Source organism: Podarcis gaigeae (genome assembly GCF_964106915.1).
Source record: "Podarcis gaigeae genome assembly, chromosome: 1".
Lineage (NCBI taxonomy): Eukaryota > Metazoa > Chordata > Lepidosauria > Squamata > Lacertidae > Podarcis > Podarcis gaigeae.
The window spans coordinates 93,760,577-93,787,526 of record NC_139678.1 but is presented as its reverse complement, the minus strand read 5'-3'; the positions used below and the strand labels follow the sequence as shown (position 1 = coordinate 93,787,526).

Below are 26,950 nucleotides of genomic sequence, written 5' to 3'. Positions count from 1 at the left end.
GGGGCAGGCCAATTTGAAAGTGGGATGCTGTTTCAGTGTCTACTTTATGTCAAGTATAACCAGTGCTATTTTTCTAGGAAAAGAGGAGCCAGAACTCACCATGAATGCCTCCCTTGTTCTCTTATAATGGCAATGGCGCCCACCTGAGAGGTGCCAGAAATGAGTTCTGACAAGTTTCGGCTGGAAAAAAAGTCCTCAGTTTAACATGTAGTTCCACCCAAAAGATTTGCTCCTCTTCTCTCCCTTTCTGTTCCAAGGCTTCACCTGGTTTTGCGATGTCATGAAGGGGTTGGCTGTGACAGATGCCCAGCAGATGTTTTGTGAACCCAACAGACCGTTTATTATTTAATTTTCTGTGGCAAGCCCCAGGCTCTATTTACATTTAGATAACTCTGCTTACTTCAACCGGACCTGCAATTCCTCTTAGCTGCTGCTGCTGCCTTTTGTAATTGTCTTCATTAAGTAAACAACTCATTCTAAAGTTATTTAAAGCAGGGAATTCAAATGCCGTTACTATAACTCCACATATTAATGTCTAACAAATGAAGAGGAAGTTGGAAAAATTAAGATATTTTTAAAAGATTGCCCTAGGAGATTAATTTATCATACTCTTAAAAAAATAATCAGATGGACCTTGAGAGCAGCTCATGTTCGTTTCCTGGAACATTCTGAGATGGATGGAAATAAACTTTCTGTACATTACATTTGTTTGGTCAGGACCTGTTTCTTAAGCATAAGAGTATATCTGAATTGTGATCCTTTTATGTGACAGAATTATGGATTGTTGACTTACTCTAAAGCATTTGAGCCATTATGAGGTTCTTAAAGTTAATGAAGTTTGGCAATTATAATTAACATTACTGTCTGGATTTCTGTGATGAAGCCTTAATTTGTGTGTCTGATGTGTCAGATTGTTTGCTGAGAAATGGCAAATACTCATAGATACATCCATTATACATAAATAAAATGAAAAGAAACAGAAAAAGAAAAAGAATAAAAACAAAAAATAGATAACTAACTTCAAAAAACAAATATTTTCAAATTAACTTCTACATAGGGAGTACAAGCCTTCTTTACACAGCTTTGGCTTGACTCCTTAATTCGAATCAAGACTTCCCGCTATCCATGAACGTACTTAGTAAATCATTTTATTTTTTTTACAGATAACCTTGGAGAAACATTCTGATTGCAGTAGGGTTTAGTCTACGCTAAGCCAAGTGATGCTCTGGAAGCCTTCTTTATCCATGCAATTTATAAAGACATCCCATTCTCTCATTAATCTTTCTTTTGAGTGACTTCTTATTAGGTCTGTTAATTTGGTAAACTGCCTTCTCCCCCCCCCCCCATCCCCTTTCCTGACTTCATGCAAATCCAGGATTGTGGTGAGGTGCTACCAGTACTCCAATGGGAGCTGCACAATGGCAGCTCAACATTTTATGTATTATGTATGTATGGGAAGAAATCAGCAGGTTTTAAAAAAAATATGCATTCTAAAACAAGGGGCTGGATTCAGCTAACAAGTCCTGCTAGCAGAAGCCTGCACAAGGATTTTGTTGACTCAGTAGGGCTTTCCTCGCTTTTCTTCCCCTGTGCACCCCAAGTTGGCTCGGGGTGGTGGTGGTGGTGGTTGGGAGAACCCCAATAACAGCACAGCAGGGAAAGAGAGGACCGTTTGTTCCATCAGTCAAGCAGAAATGCTTGCATTGACAGCAGTCTGGTTAGTGCTACGTTGAATTCCTCCCAGAATTACATATTTAAATAAACATCAAGTTTACATTTCTGGGTAGGCTTCCATAAACAGAAATGTATTTAGTAGGAATTAATAACAGCAAAGGTGCCTATTGTCATGTCATATGGCACTTGTAAAAATGCCGGTTCCATAGATTGAAGCAGGCACATACAGGGAGGGGGGCCAGTGCTTTTTTCCAGCCAAAACTTGCCAGAACTCACTTCTGGCACTTCTCAGGTGGGTGCCATTGCCGTTCTGAGAAAATGTGGGAAGTGTTCGTGGTGAGTTCCAGCACCACCATCCCTCTCTCATTTTTGGACAATAGCACTGGTGAGGCAGTCCTCCAAGTAAATTGGCTCCAGGTTGTTAAGGGATTTTTTTACTAATAGCAGCACCTTGAATTTGGCCTGGTAACAAACCAGTAGCCATTGCAGATCTCTGAGTAGAGATGTAGTAATCTGACAGGGTTCAGATTTCAGCCTCCTATTAAGGTTTAAGCCTTCCCCCGCCCCCCACTAAACTTTGTTCTACAAACCTGTTGCTGAGGGAACTGAGACATATCCTTCAGTGTCTACCCTGTTCCCAGATGAGTGAGTTTGGGGAAGGAAGGATTATAGAACAGATTTGTAAAAAGCCCCCTGCTTGTTGTCTATGCCATGTGAGAATCACCTTCAGGCAACTAAACAAGGAAGTGTCATTAAAAATTGTTGTTGGGTTTTTCTCCTGCCATAAAATAATTACATAGATATACATGGGCAGGTAGGTTTGTATAATTAGTGGAGTTATTTGCATGTTGTTATGGCCATTATGAATGAATCTAATGTCCTATTTATAAAGCATTGGTTGGTTTTAAGGGGGGCGGATTCCTTGGAAATGCTCAGCAAGCTGTGTAACAGTGTCATCCATGGCAGCAGGAATTGAACTTTCGACTAGGAATTTGTGCAACAAGTGTCTTTGCGCATGTAGGATTTTCATATGTACTACTACTATATTTTTGCATTTGATTACAGGGAATGATCATTTTGATGCCTGGGAAGTTGTATTAACCACAAGAAGATGGAAGTGGTGAAATCAGCCTGTTCCGAAGACTTCAGCAACACCAAAGAAACCCCTGAGAAACTGCAGTCTCTTCTTTTGGACAGCCTGGTGGATGATACTAAGGAAGCAACTGATGTCCCCAATCGCCTTGTGGAATCCAGTAGGTGATTGGATATACTTATGCAGGCGGGACTTCTTGGTTTATAGGTTTTTGAAGGCCTTCGAGTGCTTCCAAATGTTAACTGTTTTCGGTGGGGTGCAAGGTTCATTACCAAGAAATCCAGGTTGTGCTGTTATAGTTGATTGGGAGGTCTTACACAAAAAAAAAAAAACAATCTTCTAAAAGTTTAGACTTATTGGAAGAAGCTAAGAAATGGGGCAATGCATTGGATAGTGGAGGGGGGCGGGGTAATACTTGCTTTGATACAATACCATTTCCTTGCGAACAAATAAGAGGAAACGCTTATTAAATAAACCAAGGTTATCTAATCTCCCTGAATGCTCAACAAATAGGTCATCTGAAAGACCTTCAGTCTTGCTCCTAATGAAGTTGACTGGTTGGCCAAGCAATCCAGAGATACACTGCTGCTGTGCAGGCAGAATGGCTAATCCTTTGCCCACTTAGCCCAGGCAGGAAGCGAGGAGACTTACAAAAAGACAACATCTGGGCTAGTGTGGTGAGGCTGATAGCAATGGGCAGGTTGGGAGCGGGTCCCTGATAACTTTTTCGACAAAGAAGGTAGACTGATTAGACTGTGGCACCAATCTACCTAAGCTAATCACAGCTAAGCCTCATTAAAACAAATGGAACGCATTAGTCACCGCTAATTTTAATTGAGCTCTGATCCAGCTGATCTGACTCAGTATACCAATTATTGCTTCTGATTTCTTTCATTCTTTTTTCCTTCTCTTTTCAGAGATATTTAGAAAGCTTCTAAGAAATGATGTCATACAGGCTAAACCTGCCATCATGCATTTTGGAGGGTATATAATGGAGCAACATCACCAGCAAGTACTGGTAAGTAATAATGGTGTTGTTAGGTAGCGGGCTGAAATGAAATAATTACACCTGGAATTGCCCACTGGCCACCTATGCTCATCACGCTAAACCATGGTTTAGTCTCAAGATGTGCATGAGCAGGACGGAGCCACAGAGCATCTTGGACTTGGACATTCTTATCCTCCCCCCTCCCCCTCCTGTACAGTTAGGAAAAGGACTTTGGTAGCATCTGCTTTTTGTTTCACTGGATCTCGAATTGTCATGCCATCCATAGAAGGGACCATGGTTTAGAGCAAGCCATTGTCATATTCAAAATCATGGTTTATTAAGCTGGCTTGTTTAAACTAGTTGCAGCTGACGGTAAACTACAATTCCTTGGGTTAGACAACACAGCTAGGGAAAAATCTCTATGTCAAGCCTATCCACACAGATTTATTTTTTTCTAATTCCCGTCTTGCTCCTTAATTTTGACAGGAAGTGAATTCTCCACACTGGTTCTTCTGAAGCTTCAAACAATTCTTGCATATTTTATGTAATATAGCGTAAAAGTGGCTGGGACATAAGCCAGCATTTGATGCAAGAGGTGATTCATTCGGAATTGAACTCGATTGGTCAGAACCGTGAAAATCTATGTCTAAATCCATTTAAAAATAGATTTCTCCCCCATCCTTAGACACAAAGCAAGATTCAAGGGAAGTGAAAATGCTGCCAGAGCTTCTCCCTGGACCAGGGCAGCAAGTGATGTGCCAGCTCTAAACTTGCTGTAGCTCCTTCCTGCTCATGAAAGTGTCTCTAAACCATAGTGTAAGCATAATATAGAAATGCGGCCACTGCCTTTTGATCACTTTCTGAATATCTTTTCTATTTCATTTGCAAACACAAAGGGGGAGAAAACCCGTAAGAACAATACTGAAGGAAATGATCGGTCAAGGAACTATTTTCCAAAGCTCACTAGATAGCACTTTGAATTCATTACAGTTAGACTGTCACTTAAGATTTTAAAATATAGATGTTTGTTCTTAAAATGAAAGGCAGGAAAAACCCTGCTTATTTTGTTCTGCAGAAACTTCTGAATATTTCAAGCGAAGTTATAAATTTCCATGTTATTCCACCGGAGACAAAGTACTTTCAGATCAAATACAGCAAAATAGTAAGTGTCAGTAGTAACCTTCTTATCATTTGCATTTAATTCTCCACTTTCCATTTTCACATTGCAATATAAATGGCAGCTGGGCACTTCTTGGGAAATTACCGTTCTCTGTTTTACAGCAACGGCTTGTCCCTGGCTTGTCCTTCACAATTACGGTTGATTTCTGTGCTGATGAATGGCGATACTATTATGACTGCCTAAGAATCCATTCTCAGGTAAGACACCACAAGGGGGGGGATGTATATGTGGCCTCCTCCTCACTTTGTATGAGTGAAATAAATGTTGTTGTACTCCGTGATATATAAAAATAATGGATTGATCTTACAGATTAGTAATACTCAATTTTTTTCACTGTATTGTCAGTCTGTATTATTCATCCCTTTCCTTTGTGTTATTTTGTTCTACCCTCAGTGAAGAGATAACACACTGAATTTGGGGGGAGGGGAGGGAGGAGCAAACAGAGGTCTAATGTGAACCTAATGAGGAAATACTAGGAGTGTCTGGTTTGGTTTGAAATACAAAATAGAAGTGTTCAGAAGAACACTGCTTTCAGGTTTTTTAAAATCCTCAAAACTGGTCATTTTTTCACTCGAATGCAGCAAATTTTTGTTGGAATAGATTGCAGTCTCCTTATAGGAAGTACACTTGTGAAATTTGCATGGGAAATTCAACTCAGTGCTGCAGAAAAATAAAAATGAAGCTTCTTAGAATGCTGAACATTTTCAGGAAAGCTTCTATGTTTTTCCATTTTTCCTCATCCCCAAGAAGACTAGAAACATGCCTTTAAAGGCAAAAAAATGTCATTTATCACCATTGGATGGAGAGATATATCTCTGTATAAGGCAAAAAGGTAAAGGACCCCTGGACGGTTAAGTCCAGTCAAAGATGACTTTGGGTGGGGCGCTCATCTTGCTTCAGGTCGAGGGAGCAGGTATTTGTCCACATACAGTTTTCCAGGTCATGTGGCCAGCATGACTAAACTACTGGTGCTTAGAGGACCATTACGAGTGCCAGAACACACGGAAACACCGTTTACCTTCCCGTTGCAGCGGTATCTATTTATCTACTTGTACTGGCATGCTTTCAAACTGCAAGGTTGTTTATAAAAACCACTGGCATGTGTGGCTGGAATGTAGCCCACTGTACAATTTTAAAAGCCACATCCATTTCTCTGGTTTAGACTGCTCTGCCTCCTTTCTTTTAGCAAATGTTTTGTGCCACTGGGGAAGTGGTAATTCTGTATTGATTTGCTTTGGATGTTTGTATGTGATGCCAATAAAAGGTTTGATGATGATGATTTCTCTGGTTTTGGGCTAAAAAAAGTTCCCATCCCTGATTTAGGCAGAAAGCACAGTGATTTGGCCATATGGCTGTCTAAATCTGTTTCCATGTTCTCATATCTGAGAATGGAATAAGGCCGTAATCCTGTGTGTGCGCGCGCACGCACACACACACACACACACACACACAAAGTGACCCTGTAGTCAGAGACCTCTCTTGTCTGTTGCTGCACAGTGCCTAATATATATTTGGCACTTTTTATAAATAATAAACAATTCTTCTGATAATAAGTAAGTCTTGCATCTTGGTAAACATGTATAAAATCAGACTGAAGATCTTTCCCCTACATTGTGTATGTTCCTATAATGATAGGGGAGGCATCTCCATTATTCTCTATTGAAAGCCAGTCATTTTTCACAAAATTCCTGCAGTCCACGTAACCTTGGTTCTTGTAACTCAGTAGTACAAGAGGAGCCAGTTAGCAACCACCCCAGTGCATGTCAATTAATATTTATCTCTTGTAACAGTCTATGTAATTTCCTTCTTGGTTTTCCCTCCAGGGAGATGACACATTGCTGGTTCCTCTACATGCCTATCCTGTGATAAACATTGTAGAATTTCCATCCTTCATTAATTTATCTGATGTTTCTCTAGGACAATGGTAAGCTGTTATGATTTTTTTAAAATTAAACTGTTTCTCATGTGTTGCTAAAATAATTAGCTTAATGTGACGGGTTGGGGAGAGGGCCGAACGAAACAGAGTACCTTTTCATATGATATTAACTCAATCAGGAAATACAATTGCATCTGGTTTTACCATAGCAGTGTGCTTTCAGTGGGCAGGCATTGTAAAATATATTTGATTATTCTGAAAGATTATCTGCGACTGTAATGCTGTATTTCTCTAAGGCTGATGAGATTTCTGAGAGACAGTGTTTATATTCCAGCAGTATTCTGCCACTATGGTAGCCTTGGTTGTATAAATGCTTTTCATTAGCACTGTGCTCTTACTACAGAGTTATAGTACAGAGATGATGTATTATAGGAACAAATGAAGCTGACTTATAACTAATTGATCCACCTGTTTCAGTATTGTTCACATAAAGTAACAGAGACTCTCCAGGGTTCCAGAAGGGAATCTTTCCCAGTCATACGTGGAGATGCCAGAGATTTAACATAGGACCTCCTGTATGCAAAACAGATGCTCTATATTGACAAGCTGGAACGTGTATAGAGAAGAGCGATCAAAATGATCAAGGGTCTGGAAGCCAAGTCTTGTGAGGAGCAGTCGAGGGAGTTGAGGATGTTTAGCCTGGAAAAGAGGAAACTGAGAGGAGATGAGATAGCCATCTTCAAACATCTCAAGGGCTGTCACATGGAAGGTGGAGCAAGCTTGTTTTCTCCTCCTCCAGAGGGAAGGACTCAAACCAATGGCTTCAAGTTACAAGAAAGGAGGTTCTGACTAAACATCAGGAAGAACTTTCTGGCAGTGAAAGCTGTTGGACAGTTGGAACAGTCTCCCTTGGGAGGCCGTGGACTCTCCTTCATTGTGGGTTTTAAAGCAGAGGAAAGACGGCCATCAGTCATAGATGTTTTAGTTGAGATTCCTACATTGCTGGGGTTTGGATTAGACCAGGGGTCAGCAAACTTTTTAGCAGGGGGCCGGTCCACTGTCCCTCAGAACTTGTGAGGGGCAAGACTATATTTTGAAGGGGGAAAATGAACAAATTCCTATGCCCCACAAATAACCCAGAGGTGCATTTTTTTTAAAAAGCACACATTCTACTCATGTAGAAATATGCTGATTCCCAGAACGTCCGCGGCCCGGATTTAGAAGGCGATTGGGTCGGATCTGACTCCCGGGCCTTAGTTTGCCTACCCATGGATTAGATGAACCTTGGGTCATCCAGCTCTGCAATTCTATCATGCTAAACCCTTGAACTATGTCTTCCCGATGCATGAAAGTCCCTGGTTGTGGACCCAGAAACATTCTCCTGAATGCATTCAAGTGAGGGAGAGGAAGCGCTTTGAATGTGCTTTAAAGGTATAGTGTGTGTGTGTGTGTGTGTGTGTGTGTGTGTGTGTGGCATCTACTCACAGGCCTCATTGGAACCATTTTGCTTTTAACTACATATATATATTTTTACAAATCCTGCTCGTTAAGTGAAAGTAAGTTTATTCTTTAATTCTCCCCTGAGTCCCATGATCAATTCCATTCTTCACATACACCCATCTCACCCTGTCCACCCATGCCTTTCCTTTTTAGGAAGGCCACAATTGCTACCCAAATTGGAAATGTTAAAAACCTATCAAGCAGGGAATCTCTTCTTCATCCAAACTTTTTTTTTTAAAGTTTCAAGGCAATACTACATATAAAGTACATTCCTTATTAATCAGCTAGACAGGATTTTAGTCAACAGTTTATAGAATGTTGGAGGAGTTTGAGTAAAAAATAATAATAATAAATTAACAAAGTGAAGAATATGCTGTGTTCTTCTAAGTCATTTTGTTTTGACTAGTTAAAACCAGACATGCAAAAATCCTTACAGATAGGCTTGGGTTTCGGAAAATGCAAAAGGCATCCAAGAAGCGGGTCACAGCCAGCTAGTAATCCGAAGCTGCTTTTTTAGCTCAGGATACAGGTCTAATCATTGGCTGAGAAGATGAGTCTAATCCCAATAACCTGTGAATAAGCCTTATTGATATCAATAGATGAAGGTTATCCCGTTTCGTCTGTTATTAAACAATTTGGTGTCAGAAATCCTTGTTGATCTAGAGAAAACTACCCAAAGATTTACCTTCTGCCCAAGCCTCATATAAATTAAAAAACACTGTAGTGATGACTGCTTTTTACCCATGAAAACATCACAGCTGCCTTTTCTTTCTTACTATTTTCATAAAATAATATAAATTTTCATTCAAGATAATACGGTAATGAAAAAATACAGCATCAGAGCAAATTAAATACATGATTGTTTTGCAGATTATTGTGTTTTTTCTCTTCCAGGAATTGCTAAGTTTAATAAAAATACTACTTTATTGCCACCTGTCTCTGGTTCATATATTGCATTAATTTGACAAGGGTTTCATATTCGTGTCTCTTTGTACTTACGTTTCCCACAATTTTTTTATTATTTCAATATATCAGGAAAGAACAACTTGTGTAACTACACAAAATCAAATCCAGTTATATAGGAAGGCCCTACATCACTTAGTGCAGAGTCAGACTAAAAATAATTGCAGAAAGAACAGCAACCAGTTTAGAAAAGATAGGGCATCACAACATACAACTGAATATGTTTGGGATCCTGTGATCAATCCCAAACATTACTGATCCAGGTCTCTCTGGATATCTCTATAGAAGACTTCTATTGCTGACCAGTAGCCATCTCAAGCTGCTACCAGCAGGAAAAGAGCCAACTTTTTGCGTTTAACAGTTGGATTAAGGTCACTTTGCAGGGCTAAGGAGGGGTTTGTACTTACCTGCTCAGTACATTTCTATCTGTCATGCTGCCCAGGGGTGGGCAGATGTGCTAATGAACATTAATGTAATTATTTCTGATTCTTTTGTCCTGTATCACCTTTTCCAGTAAAGAATATGTGATTCCCCTGGAGTGCAGCTGTCCCATAGATTTTGAGTTCCACATAGACTATCTTCAGCCTCACAAAGCCTTTACGGTTCATCCAACATCTGGTAAAATCTTGGGAGGGGGAGCATTACTTCATTAATGTGTGAATGCTAGTATCTTAAATAGCGTGTACTGTATATATAAACATATTATAGTGCAATCTGCCACCACCCCTCATGCTGGGCTGGGTAGGTAGATGGGTGGGTGGAATGAGGAAAAGTGTCCCTTCACCCAGTTAAGACAACTTTCCAGCAGCTGCTGAATTTGTGGGTTGGCAGGAGCCAATGGAAAGCTTCAAAATGTGGGGTTCAGTGGGAAGGGCCGACCCAAGCTGGCCCATAATTCTCTGGATCTCAAGCCAGTCTCACTGTCCTGTCCACCCACTCCAAAGTCCCACTGTGGCTGCCATGCGTGGCAGGGCTGTAGATAAAGCCCCATCGGTGGTAGGGAGGATGTTAGGATTGCCCCCTACTCCACAAATTAAGAACAGAGATCTTAATTGCTACAAGCTCCCCAGTTGAAGAAAAGGAAGCCTATGAGCATCGAACTGCTGCTAGACTACAATGCCCATCATCCCTGGAAGTTGGGCCATGTTGCCTTGAGCTGATGGCATAGCTTATCTGCACCAAGATGCTTCCAAAAGGTTGAACTTTTGGGATAATCATGTTTGTTTGTTTGTTTGTTTGTTTGTTTGTTTGTTTTTACCAAGAAGCGCCACCAGCTGCTGAACTATACTAATAATTCGCTTTTCCAATCACCTTGCCAAATTCGCATCACCTTTAAGGCCTCTCAAGCTAAGCTTCCAAAAATCCCTGATTGTTCTGTACAATTTCTTTCAGTCATAAAAGTGCTGTGATTTCAAGGTGAATGCACTAACTTTTTTTTTTTTTTAATTCGTTCATTCACTACAGGAATAATTCCTGCCAACGGGAAAGCAGAAATTATGGTAACATTTGCACCATTTGAATACGGAACAGCCCAGATGAAAATGGAGTTGTGGATTTCACAATTTAACTCAAAACCTTATATATGTGCATTCACAGGAACATCATCGCCACGCCCTACATTAACGTATGTGCGGCCGGTGCTTGCTTTGAACATTTTTTTAAAAAAATCATTGTGTGCTTCACTGAGAAACCTTTATAAAATAATATTTCCTGGGAGGGGGTGTCCTATCATAACAACCATACAGTGTGTGTGTGTTAGAAACAAATGAGCCAAGATGATATAAATACATCAGGCTGAATCCAGAGTAAATGAGTAAGTAAATGTGGTGCTTAGGCGATGTTGAAATCAGAAGAAAAGGTTAGCTACAAAGTCCTGTAGATTTAAGTGGGAGGTAAGTTCCTCTAACTTTGGATCCAGCCCATCAGTTTGTTTGGAAAAAGCTGCAGTAAAGATACTCTTTAATAATGCTTTGAGAACAGTAATGTCATATTTTTACATCAGTCTGAATTTCAGCATCATATGTTTATAATTAGGGAGGGAAAGAGCTGTCTTAGTTTCCAGTCCATGTCAGTTTCATGTGCTCATTCCTAGTTCCATTCTGTCCCATTTCTGTGTCTCTTATGAAATCTAGGAGAGCAGACTTTGAGAAGCAAGAAGCAGTTTTGGCAAGAATACCAAAGTCTCCACAAAAAGCAGTGGCACGGCTACTGCAGAAGACAGCATTGCCAAAGCAAGAACAGGCCAGTCCCCTACAAAAACCACAGGTGGGGGATTTAAAGAAAATAACAATGGCGGCAAAAATGGTTAGAACAAAATTGGGCCCATTGTTTGTTTTGATGTGTCACATTTTATTTCGTAGGCCATTGAATATAAAAACTTGAGATTCCCAGCTGATTTGTCAAATCCTTATGCTGTCGCAACTGTTTTAGTTCAGGAACCAGGCAAAATAAAGATTAAATACTTAAAAGAAGGTAATAACTTTGAGTATTATGTGTGTTTGTAATGTGTGGTACTACAGGGCTGGAATTTCTGGGCCTGACTAGAATACATGGAAATGGCAGCAAACACACTTGATCTGTTCAAGACTAAGTGTGTAAGTGCAGTGATCACAAACTATTTCACCTATTTGCATTTGCATTAAATCCCCTCCTCTTCCTCTGTTGTGATGTTCCTTCCTTGTGATGTTTTCTACATTGTATGCTCTTTGTGATAGGGACCTGTGCTTTCATTTTATCACTTTCCATCTTCTCCCCCAATCCACCTCAGGCAGATTGGCTAGTCAGCCCTAGGAAAGTGGTTTGAAGTTGGAGGAACTTGTTCCCACCATAAAACACAGCTTAGTTTGACTAAATTTGGCATCTCTGTACATTTATTAATTTGATTCTGTGACTTAGAGGTACTAATAATGTCTGATTGTAGTTCTTACATAATATGCATAGTATGAATAATTTCATAATTTTATTGTGTGATAAGTCTATATGATGTATTGTACATACATAGATAGATGGATGGATACTGCCCTGGTATCTCTACACTGTAGATGGACAGGTGGTTATAAATATTTTTGGACAATAGACAAACAAACTGAACCATTCCATCTGAATCTGAAGGATCTTCCCCCAGTTGCAATAAATCACTTCCAACTCTCATGGCCTTGCAATTCTGAGCACTGAAGGTCCCTTCGACACAGTATAACTTTGTGTTTGTGAGGACCACGCTTATTAACCTCCCTGCATGGTTTTGGCCTCAGACCCTCTCTGTACTGATACTGCCGCTGTGCCACCCTGGTCATCATATGATCACTTCTTCACATGTGTACCACTTGATGAAGGTTTGTTGTATATCTTGAATTATGTAATGTAAACAAGAAACGTCTCATTTGAAAATATTCATAGAGCCGAGGTCTTATTCCCATAACACCTGAAGCTTCATCATAAACTCCTGTAAAACAGATCTTGGTAGCAATATAATCCACGCTTCTTCAACATTCTGCAGTCTCTTTAATGCCATGCTAAATGGAATAATTCACCATTTGTAACTGCAGCCAGTGGTGGAAGGGCTATTTTACTCTGTCTCCTGAGCATCCTGTTTGTATTTGTGCCCTACAGTCCTTGGAGGGCAAGGTGATGGAGGAGCTATAACAAGGCAGGTGAAAGAAGCTGTTTTTGAACTGAAAGTCAAGCAGGACATACAAGCAGAGCTAACCAACCAGCTTAAATGGTGAGTGGCGCTCACGTATTATGCAAGCAGAAATAAACAAATATAACGGCTCATTGTATTTAGGACTAACTGAATACGCCGCTTAGCGTATCTTTTGCAAAAAGTGGATTAAGTGATTTTATTCTTTGCCTCCCAGTTTGTAGCTGGTGAAAATTTATATGATTGTGATTTATCTTGGTCAATAACTGAACAAAAAACTTACTGGGACGTATCAAGTGATGGTTTTGCGCTAGTGGAAAGCAATTCTCCTTCTGCAATGTGCAGTCCTTCTCTCTCTCCCCCCCCCCCCCCAATATTGGGAGGCCTTCAGGAACAGTAAGGGTTATGTCACAGGGGGCTGTGATAGGTAGAAGAACTGGCAAAATATAGGCGTTGGGCATAAGCAGAAGCACTTTTTGCGACACAACTCGTTGTTGAATCCTGGTTTGTGAATCATTCATGTGCCAATGCAAATGCAGTCTTTGGGATGAAACAAAAAAGAAGCACAGGGCTATAACCAGAAGTGTACTTTAAAACAGAAGGGAGTGATTCAGCCAAAATTAAGCATTTTTGGGTCTTAAAAGTGCTCAAGTTTAATTGTGTCTTCCCCTTGTCAAGTCAAGGCAGGCAATCTACAAAATCTGCACAATGTTTGCACTGGATTGATTTCCTCCTTGCAAAAGCCCTGTTAGTACGGTGGTACCTCGGTTTAATAATAGCCCTATTTAAGAACTATTTGGTTTAAGAACTCCACAAAACCGGAAGTAGTTTCCCGGTTTGGGAACTTTATCTCAGTCTAAGAATGGAAGCTGAATGGTGGAAGGGCGCTGGCGGCAGGAGGCCTCATTAGGGAAAGCGCACCTTGGTTTAAGAATGGTTTCGGTTTAAGAATGGACTTCCAGAACAGATTAAGTTCGTAAATCAAGGTACCACTGTAAATAGTTGTCTCAGCTGAACTTTAAAGTGAAAAGTGTTCTCTCCTCTCTGATTTGAATGCAGGCAGGTTCATTTAGGCAAAGATCCAATTTCTCCAACTTTTCAAAAGCAATTTTCTGAAGACCGACGTAGAGAAGTAGAACTGTACAAGGTAGGGCATATTTTTGTTTTAAAAGAACTGTGTGGGTTCATACACTGCAGGCGACAGCTGGGATGCTTGTACTCAGGCAGATAGATCCATCTTGTTAGAGTATACAAGATGTGTTCAGGATTGTGGCTTATAGACTTATCTTGAGAGGAAGCATGCACCTTGCTGCCATTAATTTTTTGGGATAATATGTGCAGTCCTGTTTCCTGTCTTCAGAGTTCATGTGCAATGTATAGCAGGAAGAAAAAGAAAAGTGGGGGAGAAACAGAAGCACCTACTGTACAAGCTCTTCAGAGATATCTTTGTGTAGCCTGTAGGTTGGGCAGTGGTCCTGTGGCATCAATATACCAGTGCTCCTTTTGGAGCATGTCGTGGTCTTACATGCCTATTCAACTTAGGCAAATAGTCATAGGGACACAGGAATCTGCCTTGTACTGAATCAGACCCATTTTCCATCCAGTTCAGTATCGTCTACACTAACTGGCAGCAGCTCTTAAGGGTTTCTGAAGGAGATCTCTCTGGAGATGCTTGAGATTGGACCTGGGAATGTCTGTGTGCAAGGCAGATGATCTGCCACTGAGCTACAGTCCACTTTGTTTGTATACTCCTTTTCTGTATACGTTATTCTCAAAGTGGTTCACAGCAAAGTATGTCAAAGAGCAATGCACCACAGTCCATAATATCCAGAAATGTAACACCTTGTCCCTTAGCGTTCCAGACAACTTCTTCTCAGCTGGAGAACGATCTCATCCCACCCCTTCAGTGGCAACCTATGAATCAAACCCAGAACTCACCTCACGGATGAGTTCTGCTTACATTTTGCAAGTTCTTTAGAAGACTACAATTTTATTGAGCCCTAAATGCAAGACTTTGCTTAAGGATCCAGCAAAGTACTGATGTGGGTATTTATATATCTTTGTTTATGGTGCTGAGGCAGATTAAGAGCGGAGAGCCTATTCTGGAGAAGGAGTTTCAAAGGAAGAATGTTGAAGTCTCAGTCAAACGTGTCATCCGAGACATTGGTGAGGTAGGTCTTTGTGTCAGAGTCAAATGGGTGGATGGGAATACAGCAAGGAAGTTTGCCTTTGCATTAAGAAATCCTTGTGAATATAACTGGGAAACTTCCTTTTGTTGGTGTCTCTCGCCAATAGGAAATAACAGGGGAAAGAGTCTGGTGAGCACTTGGAGATTTATCAGGGAGAACAGTTGTGTGGGGGTAGCCTAAGATTGCAGCAGTAGTGTGGGGATGTCATAGCCACCTGAAATTTGTTAATTTAAAAAGAAATCCCAGCCAGATACATCCCAGAGTTGATTGGCATGTACTTAAAGAGGAAGAAATGAAACAAGTTGTCACCATGAAGTTCTGATTATTGTAATTTTCTTGCGCTTTTTGGAAATAAGGTTGCCTCCAGGCTTTTTGTATTTTGCTGGAGGGATTCACTCACATGCTGGAAATTTAGGTTTGCACAGTTAAAGTGGATTAAAGTGCACTGCTGTAACAAATCCACTTTTAAAGTTAAATCAATCTCTTTGTGGTTAGGACAGTGATGAGAAAATTTATTGAAAAGTGTAAACAATTGATTACAGTAAGATCATGTCCTGCGCATGGGGTTACATTCTGAGGGGTGGCGTGTAAAGCTGGAATTGTGCATCGTTGAAACTTACCTGCCAGAACTGGCGCAGGATCTTACAGGGCCATCCAAGATCTTGCGAAGCCCTCTGGAGCCTGTGCAAAACCTTCCGAAAGCCTGGGAAGCAAGTCTGAGAGCTTAAAAGCTCTTGCTGTGCCTGGAAAACTCAGCCGGGAAAGAAACTTTTAAGCTCTCCGCGTTGCATGTGTTTAATTTGTGCGATATCAGTTGGCCTGCCGCCAAGCACATAAAGCTGTGATTGCACAAGTTAAATGTGCACAAGTTGTGACCCTGTTGTAATGGGAAGGAGTATCACCACTGCACAAGCAAATCAAGATGAATGTTCATAGATGTAGAACTTGCCTGCAAATGTCAGAACAAATGTTCCATAAAGACTGGCCACTGTCAAACCTCCATGTAAGCAAATTGGGATCAATGCTCAAGAAACAGGCGATCCAGAGGAGCCCTTAGTTCTACAGAAGTCAATGGGTCATACTTCTGTGTAATTTCAGTTACTTTCACCAGTATAAATAGGCTGCTGTTAAATAAAGAGCTTGAAAGTGTTTATTCCTAACTGTAACCCTTTAAGACTGAAACTGTTCCCTTTTTGTGTGCCGTGCAGCCCCCGAAATTCTATCCCACGTTTGATCTCCTGCTAAACAACCCTTGGTGTCACAGGCACTGGAATCTGCGACGGTTCCAACAAGCTGCTCGAAAGGTACTGAAACAAATTGTCTCAGTTAAATACTGGTGTGCTACCTGCCAGCTGCAGGAATGCTGCTCATTCCTAAATCCTTCCTGAATTTACAAGTGTGTTTTACAATTTCTTTTTTTTAAGTTACAGTTTTGTTGTGAAACTATGATTGAATCTATGTTGCGGCTATGATCGCTTCACTGTCTAAATTGTTTGCATTAAAAGGAAACAGTATGCCAGCTGTTTGATAATCCCACCATTCCATACAGCTGCCAAGCCTAATTCTGCATAGGTAGGAGAAAGTGGAAGTCACAGTAGATTCACTGCAGCAATTATACCAGGCAGTTGGATGCCTCACCTTCCAGCTTCACAAGAACAACAAACATTCCTACACTTTAAGGTTCCATAAGTATGTTGATCGGTGCCTCAGATAGGTAGCTATATGCAGCTTTAAAGGCTTTATAATTTTTTGTGCCGCCTTTTACGAATTCAAATTCGCTTGTTTTTTTTAATAATATTTATTGAAATTTCCAAAAAAAGAGAGAAAAAAGAAAAAAGAAAAAAAAGAAATTACATAATCCAAGAAAAAGAATACAAAATACAGGAAAAAAATGAAAAGTAAAAGCAAGTTAAAAACAAATCCCTATTTCTCTATCTTATAATTCATTTACTTATTTCCGTGACTTCCTCACACCTCCCTCCTTTATATTCCAATTCAAATAATTAATTCAGCAAATTTTTCCCTCCTTATTTTATCTTAGTTCTTTATCTTAAACATATTATATCATTCTATTTTTCATCTAATTATCAAACCATTTTTTGCATATTCCTTTTTAACCTTATTGTTAATTACACTGTTTCTGCAAATAGTCCTTAAATTTCTTCCCATAAAGTTTCAAAATTTAAAGCATATTTATACCTAACTTCTCGAATTCAAATTCATTTTTAAAGGGCCACATGCACTTGTTGTGCATATATTTTCCAAGTTTGTTGCACAACTGTGAGGTCTAGAAAACCCTGGGGCTTAAAAACGAAATAAAACAATTTGGCAGTTTCCAGACTTACGTACACAGAGATTCCAGAAAAGTTTTGGAAGACACATGCCACATAGAAAATGGATTGAACAATATCCTAAATGATTCTCCTAGATCTTGGTTCACGGCCGGCTCAATCGTGTGCTAAGTGTGTGGCGTGGAGTATTTAAAAATATGAAAACCCAAGACTGGGAAGAAGCATTCCCATCAGGTAAGCCCTCCGATTTGGAAACCTGTTTTTTAATATTTGTTTTCGTGTCACGTTGTGAAAAATGATTAGAAAGGATGCCATGACACACTGCTGTGATGCGCACCCTTGTGTGCTGTAAATGAATGAATAAAGGAACAGCTAGAAAAATCCTTCCGTACCAAGATGGGTTTTGTAGCACAGCCCTGCAATGCTTCCACTATGCTTTTTCCTCTTGTCCTCTGTGGGTGGGCCACACATCACAAGTACTGTAAAAACAAGAAACAGGAATGTCATACCATTTGCTTTGTGCCATAAATGGCAACAGCTACTTTCAGATGCGGGTGGTGGTTGCTTGTGAGTAACCCGGCAGGACTCCGACCTGTCTTTTACAGGTTTTATTTGGTGCAAACTATTTACAGTGCAGAACCACAAAGTTCATGTCCGTCTTAGTCACTTGCAGAATCCGGGAGTGGCCCCTTCCGGCTTCTCCCCCAACATAAGAACTTAGACACCCCAAATCTCTGCCTCCCTCCTTGCGTTTCACCCCTCAGCGCAAGCTGGGCGATGGAAACGGCTTGTCTGCCTCCTGGCCAGCCGGGCTAGGTGAGGCGCTTGGGCTCTCAGCAGGATCTTCGAGCCCTCTCCTCGCTTGGCTGGCCCCTTCCCTCTCTGCTCCACTGGAGGTGTGGCTTTCCCCACCACTAGACAAGGATCTGCTCCTCAGAAGCCTTGGAGGCTCTCTGAATTCCCCTGCCTCCCTCCCATGTTCTGATGGCAGTCCCATGACAGCTACCATTTAGGCAGAACAGCAGAGGAAAGCATAAGGAATACTTTGGGAAGTGGGGACACCTTCTTCCATCATCTTCCAGGTCCCAGGGGTCAAAAGGAGCAACGAAGGGACAAAAGTATCCCACCGTTTCTGTTGATCAGAATGCATACCCACTCTTCACTCAATCTTAGCATTTGTACATTTCTGTCCTGGTTCAACAGAAAGCAGTTCCGAAACGACCAGCACACTAGCGATAAGTGATGATGGAAGAGTGCCTTGTGTCCTCACGGAAGATCGCCTGCTGCCTTCTGAATTCCCCACTTACAGTTCGTCTCGGGCTGATGAGCTGGTAGGTGCCTCTGTGAGGTTACAAATGGTTGATGGGTTAAAAGAGAGTGTCAAACTCCTTTCATTCGGTTGGACAGCCACTTCCTGTGGCTACAAAACTGGCGTTCTCAAGCCCATCGATCCCAATTAAAAAGCATCCTGTGGTTACCTGGATGCCAGTTATGATATTTCCTCCTCAGTCCAACCGTTAGAAAAGATTGTTGTTACATAAATTGAAAACTAATAACAATATTTATTTATTTTATAAAAAGAGAAGAAAAGACAATTTTTCCCATTTGAAAGATGGATAGTGGAAGGTACAATTCATTACTTGAGGTTACTTTTCACAATAATCTGCCTCAGAAAGTCTGGTGGGACCAGAATTTGGAAATTTCAGTTGAAAAAATCTGGGGGAAGCACTGGTCTAAGGTTCCATTTAAACCTTTGGGAGCTGCATTTGAAGTTGGTCCATGGTTCATATTTAACGCCAAGGCATCTGTCTTGTGTTGCCCAAGGGATGTGTCTGCTGTTCTTGGAAGGGATGCCAAGTTGTAGGCACCTACTGACCTGTGTGGTGGGACTGCCTGAGGTTTATAATTTCACGTTATGGGACTTTGCCTAAATTACCTTTACTACTGCTCAGCCAATCCGGTTGTTTCCACAGATAGCATTATTAATTTTCTTCTTGGCTGAGGATCACAACAATAAGAATCAAGAACGAGTTGCTCACTTCTTAGTGGTGGCTCAGGCCACATGGTGGAATGCTGGAAGACATTACTTTAAGAACTCTAAGTTTCTAGTATAATTAAAAAATGGCAGATAGCCCTATTGGAAATTTGAAACCATCTTACATACTGTTTTGATTTTTTCCCCAGGCACCTGAAGCTCTCGGTATAGTTCCTGTCAGGTCTGCAAATGTTAAGATTAAACAACTTCACCACTTCTATGAATTAAAGGTTAGATGGCTGCTAAGTCGGGTCCTGTTTTTTACTTTATGCTAGATGTTGGGCGGGACGCGGGTGGCGCTGTGGGTTAAACCACAGAGCCTAGGACTTGCTGATCAGAAGGTCGGCGGTTCGAATCCCCGCAACTGGGTGAGCTCCTGTTGCTCGGTCCCTGCTCCTGCCAACCTAGCAGTTCAAAAGCACGTCAAAGTGCAAGTAGATAAATAGGTACCACTCCAGCGGGAAGGTAAACGGCGTTTCCGTGCACTGCTCTGGTTCGCCAGAAGTGGCTTAGTCATGCTGGCCACATGACCCGGAAGCTGTACGTCGGCTCCCTTGGCCAATAAAGCGAGATGAGCACTGCAACCCCAAAGTCAGTCACGACTGGACCTAATGGTCAGGGGTCCCTTTACCTTTACTAGATGTTGGGCAAGGCATGATCAAGAGGGAACAGGTGGCAGATTTCTAAGTTCTCCAATTTTTATTTTTTAAAATTGTAGAACTAGGTCAATAGAGAGGGATATTGATCCTGAAATGCCTGCCTTGTGAAGTGTTTCCTCTACACAGTGTCATGGGAAGGCATGTGAATTACGATGAATATGATATTCCCTTGTTAATTCATTTTAGGTAGTTTTCATTGGTTCATTAGGGTTTTCTACCGTATTTCAATTCCTTTCCCTTTGTCCAAAGGTCCCTCAGCATTTCACCCTCATGGCATATCAGCCATTCTGTGTGCACCATGCGGCAACCAGTTACAAAGTTCCAAAATATTCCCAAATTCTGAGGACCGGTGCAGAGGTAACAAAGCTTCTCCAGTATTGCTCCCCCCCCCTTTTCTTGTGTTATTCTTAGCATTTGTTGGTTTAAAAAATACTTTTTTAAAAACCTAAGTAACAGAAAGACACCTTTCCAGAACATTTACTTTCTGCCTTTTTATCAGGAAGAGTTGATCCCAGTAATACCGGCTTCAGAGGAAAAACTCCAGGCACAAGAAGACGAACTGGACACCACCCTGCTAAACCTCAGAGCTCCCGAAGCTTTGCTTCATCCTCCAACCGATCATCCACTTCAAATTTTCGTAAGTAAAAAAGGGCAGGCCTCAGAAATCGTGCTCCGGGGGCAGCAGGAGGCTCCATTAGCTAAAGTGGTACCTCAGGTTAAGAACAGTTTCAGGTTAAGAACGGACCTCCAGAATGAATTACGTTATTAACCCGAGGTACCACTGTATTCAGTTTCCTGACTCCTTATTGGTAGGCTGTCTTCAAAAGAAGCAAGAATTGGGGGTGTGGTCTGTGGCTCTTGCTTCAGTGTCGCCCTTCGTTTCCTTTTCAGAATCCTAGCCCAGGACTGTATGAGTTCAAGCAGCCATTTCCCTACGCAGAAAGCAGCATTGAATATCATATTTGCCCCATTCCAAAATACGAACTTACCAAGCAGTTCCCAGCAAAATCCTGCATACCAATGACACAGAAGAAGTTCCTTCATCACAGGGTAAGGGCTGTTGAAGTCACTGGGGATTCAAGACATGGGAGCTTGTCTTCTTTTACTGGCTAAGATTGCTAGCAGAATTTTCTGATGTGTGGTCTTTTCAGGAGGTGATTCACGGCCTAACCGGCTGGAGAAAATTCCCATCAGTTATCCATTCAACTTTACCTAATGTACCTGCTCTGAACAACATAGCAATGCCATTCTGGTAAGTAAGAACGAGTGCTTTTGTTGAAGCACCTAATTAGGTTAATTGCACCTCAGTTGTGTATACCCGAAACAACCCAGGGAATGTCGCAAGACTGAAAGTGTGGGCTTCCTGACAGGCCACTGATAGGCTAGTTCGTTTACAGTTTACAGTGGTACCTCAGGTTACAGACGCTTCAGGTTACAGACTCCACTAACCCAGAAATATTACCTCAGGTTAAGAACTTTGCTTCAGGATGAGAACATGCGGCGGCAGCAGGAGGCCCCATTAGCTAAAGTGGTACCTCAGGTTAAGAACAGTTTCAGGTTAAGAACGGACCTCCAGAACGAATTAAGTTCTTAGCCCGAGGTACCACTGTGCTATTAACTTATTTCAAAGCATTCGTATCCCATTATTCAGATGAAAAATGGTGCTAAGAACAACAGCCAGATGGTCCCGGACCATTGCTCTGTACTTTGGTCAGATCAGATGAGCCAATGATGAGTGCTCATCTGGCAGCTAGCCATTTATTTATTTATTTGTCCTAGGCTTACTAATATCAAAGTGAAATGCTTGATTAGTGCATACGGCATTGCATGTGGTCAGTAGAGGTCAGGCTAAGCCTAAGTTATGCCTCAGTGAGGAGTTGAGGGAAGGGGAAGTTGGCTGCTAGATTTGTTCAAAGGAAGAACTTAGCTCAGCAGATTGTGTCCACTGTTTTGTCGACTGCTTAGGTGGCCCCAAACCATTTGGGTTTGAAGGAACAAAGGGTCTCTTTCTAAGCAACACTCTTACATTGCAAATGGCTCGTTTTGATCTGATTTTTCTGTCTACGCATCGGGCACCTTCCCCACATTTCTGGTTTTTTCAGTCATGGATTCCTGCTGTTGCACCACTTTCCACCCACATCATTGGCAGAGCGTTTTTGTCCATCCCCTCAAAGTTGTCTGTGACCCGTAAGGTCAGACCCTGTTTTATGTGTTTAAAGGTTATGATGGAGGTAGGGAGGGTCATAGCATTGTGTTTGCTCTTGTTTCTCTTATAACATTTTCAAGAATAACAATAATTACTAATAAAAACAACTTAAAAGACCCAACAGTGAATGTAGACAACACACACACACACACACACACTACATATTCCTTATTTTTTGTTTGAAAGGCATTGATATAGTTATCTATGAAAAGATAACATTATGGAGAGGGTGTAGATTGTGTTTCTCCCATTCTCTCCTACCTGCATCACTGTGGTTCTGTCTTCCGCAGCATTGATCCCTACAATAAAGTCATGATTCCAAAAGCTGTACCTCCAATACTGAATGACTTGCCAGAACATGATAAGGAAAGTGTAATTGACGAGTAAGTTTCCTCTGTGCTGTTCTTTTGAAACAATTTTGTTGTGTTTCAAGCACTGGGACTTGGTCGCAAACGTGTACGTGTATGATTAAAGGCGTACAAGGTTGCTCTTGTAGGCGTGATGCTTGTGTTCCTAAAGGCTGAAAATGACAAGTTAGGCTACAATCCTAAGCCCACTTAACCCTGGGAGCAGCAGGACCGGTGGAGTGGTGATGGCAGGGCAGTGTTGCGCACCTTCCTTCCCAAGGGTGAGCGTCTCTGCCATTTAGAGGGTGCGGATGGCGGCAGAGTCAATGCTGCTGTGCCCACACACCCCACTCAGCTCCCCAAGCCTCACCCCTCTCCCTCTCAGTAAGCAAAAGCAACATCATTGGGAAGCCAAGGCTGCAACGCCATCCTGCCTTCATGGCCTCACTGAATTAAATAGAATCTGCTTTTGTGTAGACATGCCCTCAAACAACTTTAACAATAAAATAGCTGTCAACTTCATCTTCAGAGTGGCTGATGTGGAGTCTCCAATAATGCTTATACCAGAGATGGTAAAAGCTGAATTTCCACAGATTGACCTCTCATCTGATGAAAACAGATCACAAAAGAATGGAAGGTAAGCCTGTTCCCATTAGAGGGGTGGGGAGGGAACCACCTGGCCTAAGATGATATTGGACCATGACTCCCACTATTGCTGACCATGGGTCATACTAGGTGGGGCTGATGGGAACTGGGAGTCCCACACAACCCTACAACAAAATGTCACACAGCAGTTAAGAACGTATGGCAGCCCATGTTGGTAGTGTAGATTTTGGCGAAATTCATCAAAAAATAGTTCAAAAGGGCACATTATTCTTTTAGATTTTGCAAAAAAAATGTTCAACAACCAGCAACTTGCCCCCCCCCCCCCATCTGTGTCTGGATTTTTTGAAATATGGCAATCTTGTCTAAGTGAAATTCAGCTATTGTTCCCCTCTATAAGTAGATGAATATCATTGGTGGTCATCTTTAGCCACTCCTGAATTAATAATACAGCACAGTTCCTAATGCACAATTATTTTGATTTGTTTTATGTTTTTGCTATTCCTTGTAAAGAAATAACAAATGAGATCGAAACTGAGATTTAATTGTACTGACAGTTGGCGGGGAAGGCAAGCATTCAGGTTGTGCAGAACTGTTCTGCTTAAAAAATAATCCTTTGTACTTTGGAAGCCTGTTACTGTGCCTGAGTTCAGTTCAAGCTTGCTTGGATTTCTGTAGTGAAGCAATAAACATCATAATATTGACCAAACCTATTTATAGCATGTAGGCCCTAATTAAGCTGACATGTTCTTAAGTCCAAGCATATAGAGAAGCAAAGATGATGGTGAGAATGGCCCTTGGATTGTGTATCCATCTAATTAGCTTTATTAATCTGAGTTAGTGTATGAAGATGTAGTCTGCAATCCTATTTAAGGATAAGGGCTAGAGTAGGCATAGGTAAAGGGTAAAGGGGACCCCTGACCATTAGGTCCAGTCGTGGCCGACTCTGGGGTTGCGGCACTCATCTCACTTTACTGGCCGAGGGAGCTGGCGTACAGCTTCCGGGTCATGTGGCCAGCATGACTAAGCCACTTCTGGCGAACCAGAGCAGCGTACGGAAACACCGTTTACCTTCCCGCTGGAGCGGTACCTATTTATCTACTTGCACTTTGATGTGCTTTCGAACTGCTAGGTCGGCAGGAGCAGGGACCGAGCAACGGGACTCACCCCATCGCGGGGATTCGAACCGCCTACCTTCTGATCGGCAAGTCCTAGGCTCTGTGGTTTAACCCACAGCACCACCCGCGTCCCAGAGTAGGCATAAAGTGTGTTAAATGCATGAAAGCATTTAATGTCCTTTAAAAAAAAGAAACCATGGAAGATCAGCATTGGGACCATACATTTAACTTGTATGTTTAAATAAAACCGGCTGGGGGAGGATCAGAACCATAGCATGAGACAAAAATCGCTCCCACCCTATGCTGTCGTTTATACTGGAATAAGTTATCATAGCCATCAGTAGCAGTAACACTTTCCCTCTCAGGGAAAATGGCAGCTTAGAAGCAGGAGGATTTTCACTGGGAACACAGGATGGGGGAAAGTTAACCCCTTCCCTGCTTGCATGCCATGGTCCTGACCCTCTGACCCACATACACACCCCATTGCTACTAAACGGCGTTTCCATGCGCTCTGGCACTCGTCACAGTGTCCCATTGCACCAGAAGCGGTTTAATCAGTGCTGGCCACATGTCCCAGAAAGTTGTCTGTGGACAAATGCCGGCTTCCTCGGCCTGAAAAGCAAGTTGAGTGCCGCACCCCATAGTCAAGTTTGACTGGACTTAACCATCCAGGGGTCCTTTACCTTACAACTACTACTAAGAAAAAACAGGCATGCTAAATGCATTTATGCATTAAACATACCATTTGCTCTTACTCCTATTGTACACAACTGAGGTTCGCTTCTGAAGGCTGTTATGATCCTTGCAGTAGTTAAGAATTACTTTCTCTTCCTAGTGAAATAAATATAGAGCTTAAAGCTGCCTCATGCACATCTGTGAGTACTTCTGCACCTGTATCCAGGTAAGTGAACAATGTGAATTTGAATAGACATTGTACAGTGGTGCCCTGCAAGACGAATGCCTCGCAAAACAAAAAACGCGCAAGACGAAAGGGTTTTTCGGTTTTTGTGTCACTTCGCTAGACAAATTTCCCTATGGGCTTGCTTCGCAAGACGAAACGGTCTTGCGAGTTCTTGCGAGTTTGTTTCCTTTTTCTTAAAGCCGCTAAGCCGTTAATAGCCGCTAAGCTGTTAATAGCCGCTAAGCCGCTAATAGCCGTGCTTCGCTAGACGAAAAAACCGCAAAACGAAGAGACTCGCGGAATGGATTAATTTCGTCTTGCAAGGCACCACTGTATTACTTTGCTGGTATAGTTAAGTAGAAACTGTAATGATCCTTATTGATGGATACAAAAAGGCTACTAAATGGCCATTATTCTGTGGACTCCGTATAGGAACCAAGCCCCACTGCTGCCTGCTTTAAAGGAGATTAGATTGAAGATTTATGGGCAAGATGGAGCATGGTGGAATTCATATATATGTATGTTTTATTGGGGGAAATAAATTAGGAAAGTATATAACATTACACAGCTCTTCTTGCAGTCTTGGTATGATAAAATTTTGTCCACAGTATTTGTTTTATGCAATCTGGCTCTTGGTTTTTAAGCCGCAATATGAAATATTATTATCATAAGAATAAACAACGGGATTTACAATTTCATGAATTATACATAAGATTACAGTCAGTATACATGTCCACATGTACTGGATATGTATATATTATCTATGAGAGGAGTTATAAATACAATACATAGTTTATAACAATATAAACAAATATATAATGTGTGAACTGCCCTGAGACCTCCGGGTATAGGGCGGTGTATATAAATCCAATAAATGAAAAATGAAGTGGTGTTGGTAGAATATATTCCATCGGTTTCAGTAGCCCTTGGATTTTCTGTATGTATACCAAAATTGGGATATGTTTGGCTTGTGTGATGCACCTTTGGACGCACTCAGAATATGGGCCATTATATATGATAGGCTTCTGAGTATGGCAGGCCAAACGTTTAACTTCCAAACAGGTTCCTCTCTTCCCAACCATTTGAATGTGCTCTGCCAAATGTTAGCTACTTCTGGTTAGTGCTAGCTCCGGCTGCTCCAGGAACAGTCTAGTTCATTTTGTTTCATGTCCTGAACTTTTTCCTCTATCGTTTTTCAGAGATATAAGAGACATTGTGGACTGGTATATTCAAACTCAGAACAACATTTTTGGACAAAGGATAGGTGAATCTATGGAGAAACTGAAAGAAAAGGCCATTCAGAAGCACCTAATTCTCAACTAAATACTATGCTGAGATAGTTTCATGCATCAGCCAAACTTTCTACATTTTTTTATGTAGCATAGCTTCTTGTGAAAATAAAAGCTCTACACACTGTTATATTTTCATGTGAGGACCCTGAACATTGCAAATTATATGCCACGTGAATTGGAAGTATAATATGTTTTATTTCCCCTCTGTACCTATACATCGGTTGCTTCAGAAAATGAGCCGTATTGTGTATTAGTTGGCTTGCAAGAGCAGCTTCACACACTAACAGAGAGAAAGGTTGAGAGGAAAACACCAGGTGAACAGTTAATATCAGTGGTGGGATGCCCTCCCATCTTTATTATTTTATACAAAGCTGTTTCTGAGAAACCCTGTGGCT

General features: G+C 41.4%; 1 protein-coding gene across 1 annotated transcript in view; it reads left to right on the top strand.

Annotated features, from left to right (window-relative positions):
- The window catches only part of CFAP221 (cilia and flagella associated protein 221), a 28,509-nt gene extending 1,827 nt beyond the window's left edge, over positions 1-26,682 (top strand). Inside the window, exons 2-25 of the mRNA XM_083707052.1 lie at positions 2,740-2,927; positions 3,685-3,785; positions 4,831-4,917; positions 5,037-5,132; positions 6,759-6,859; positions 9,789-9,892; positions 10,739-10,898; positions 11,407-11,539; positions 11,635-11,746; positions 12,884-12,995; positions 13,974-14,061; positions 14,996-15,085; positions 16,312-16,407; positions 17,532-17,628; positions 18,598-18,725; positions 19,579-19,659; positions 20,338-20,445; positions 20,588-20,725; positions 20,980-21,138; positions 21,240-21,340; positions 22,585-22,677; positions 23,171-23,278; positions 25,198-25,263; positions 26,463-26,682. Of these exons, the coding sequence (XP_083563178.1) occupies positions 2,786-2,927; positions 3,685-3,785; positions 4,831-4,917; positions 5,037-5,132; positions 6,759-6,859; positions 9,789-9,892; positions 10,739-10,898; positions 11,407-11,539; positions 11,635-11,746; positions 12,884-12,995; positions 13,974-14,061; positions 14,996-15,085; positions 16,312-16,407; positions 17,532-17,628; positions 18,598-18,725; positions 19,579-19,659; positions 20,338-20,445; positions 20,588-20,725; positions 20,980-21,138; positions 21,240-21,340; positions 22,585-22,677; positions 23,171-23,278; positions 25,198-25,263; positions 26,463-26,586 (2,625 nt within the window). The 5' untranslated portion in view covers positions 2,740-2,785 and the 3' untranslated portion in view covers positions 26,587-26,682. The remainder of the gene's footprint in view (positions 1-2,739; positions 2,928-3,684; positions 3,786-4,830; positions 4,918-5,036; positions 5,133-6,758; positions 6,860-9,788; positions 9,893-10,738; positions 10,899-11,406; positions 11,540-11,634; positions 11,747-12,883; positions 12,996-13,973; positions 14,062-14,995; positions 15,086-16,311; positions 16,408-17,531; positions 17,629-18,597; positions 18,726-19,578; positions 19,660-20,337; positions 20,446-20,587; positions 20,726-20,979; positions 21,139-21,239; positions 21,341-22,584; positions 22,678-23,170; positions 23,279-25,197; positions 25,264-26,462) is intronic.
- Positions 26,683-26,950: the final 268 nt, after the last annotated feature.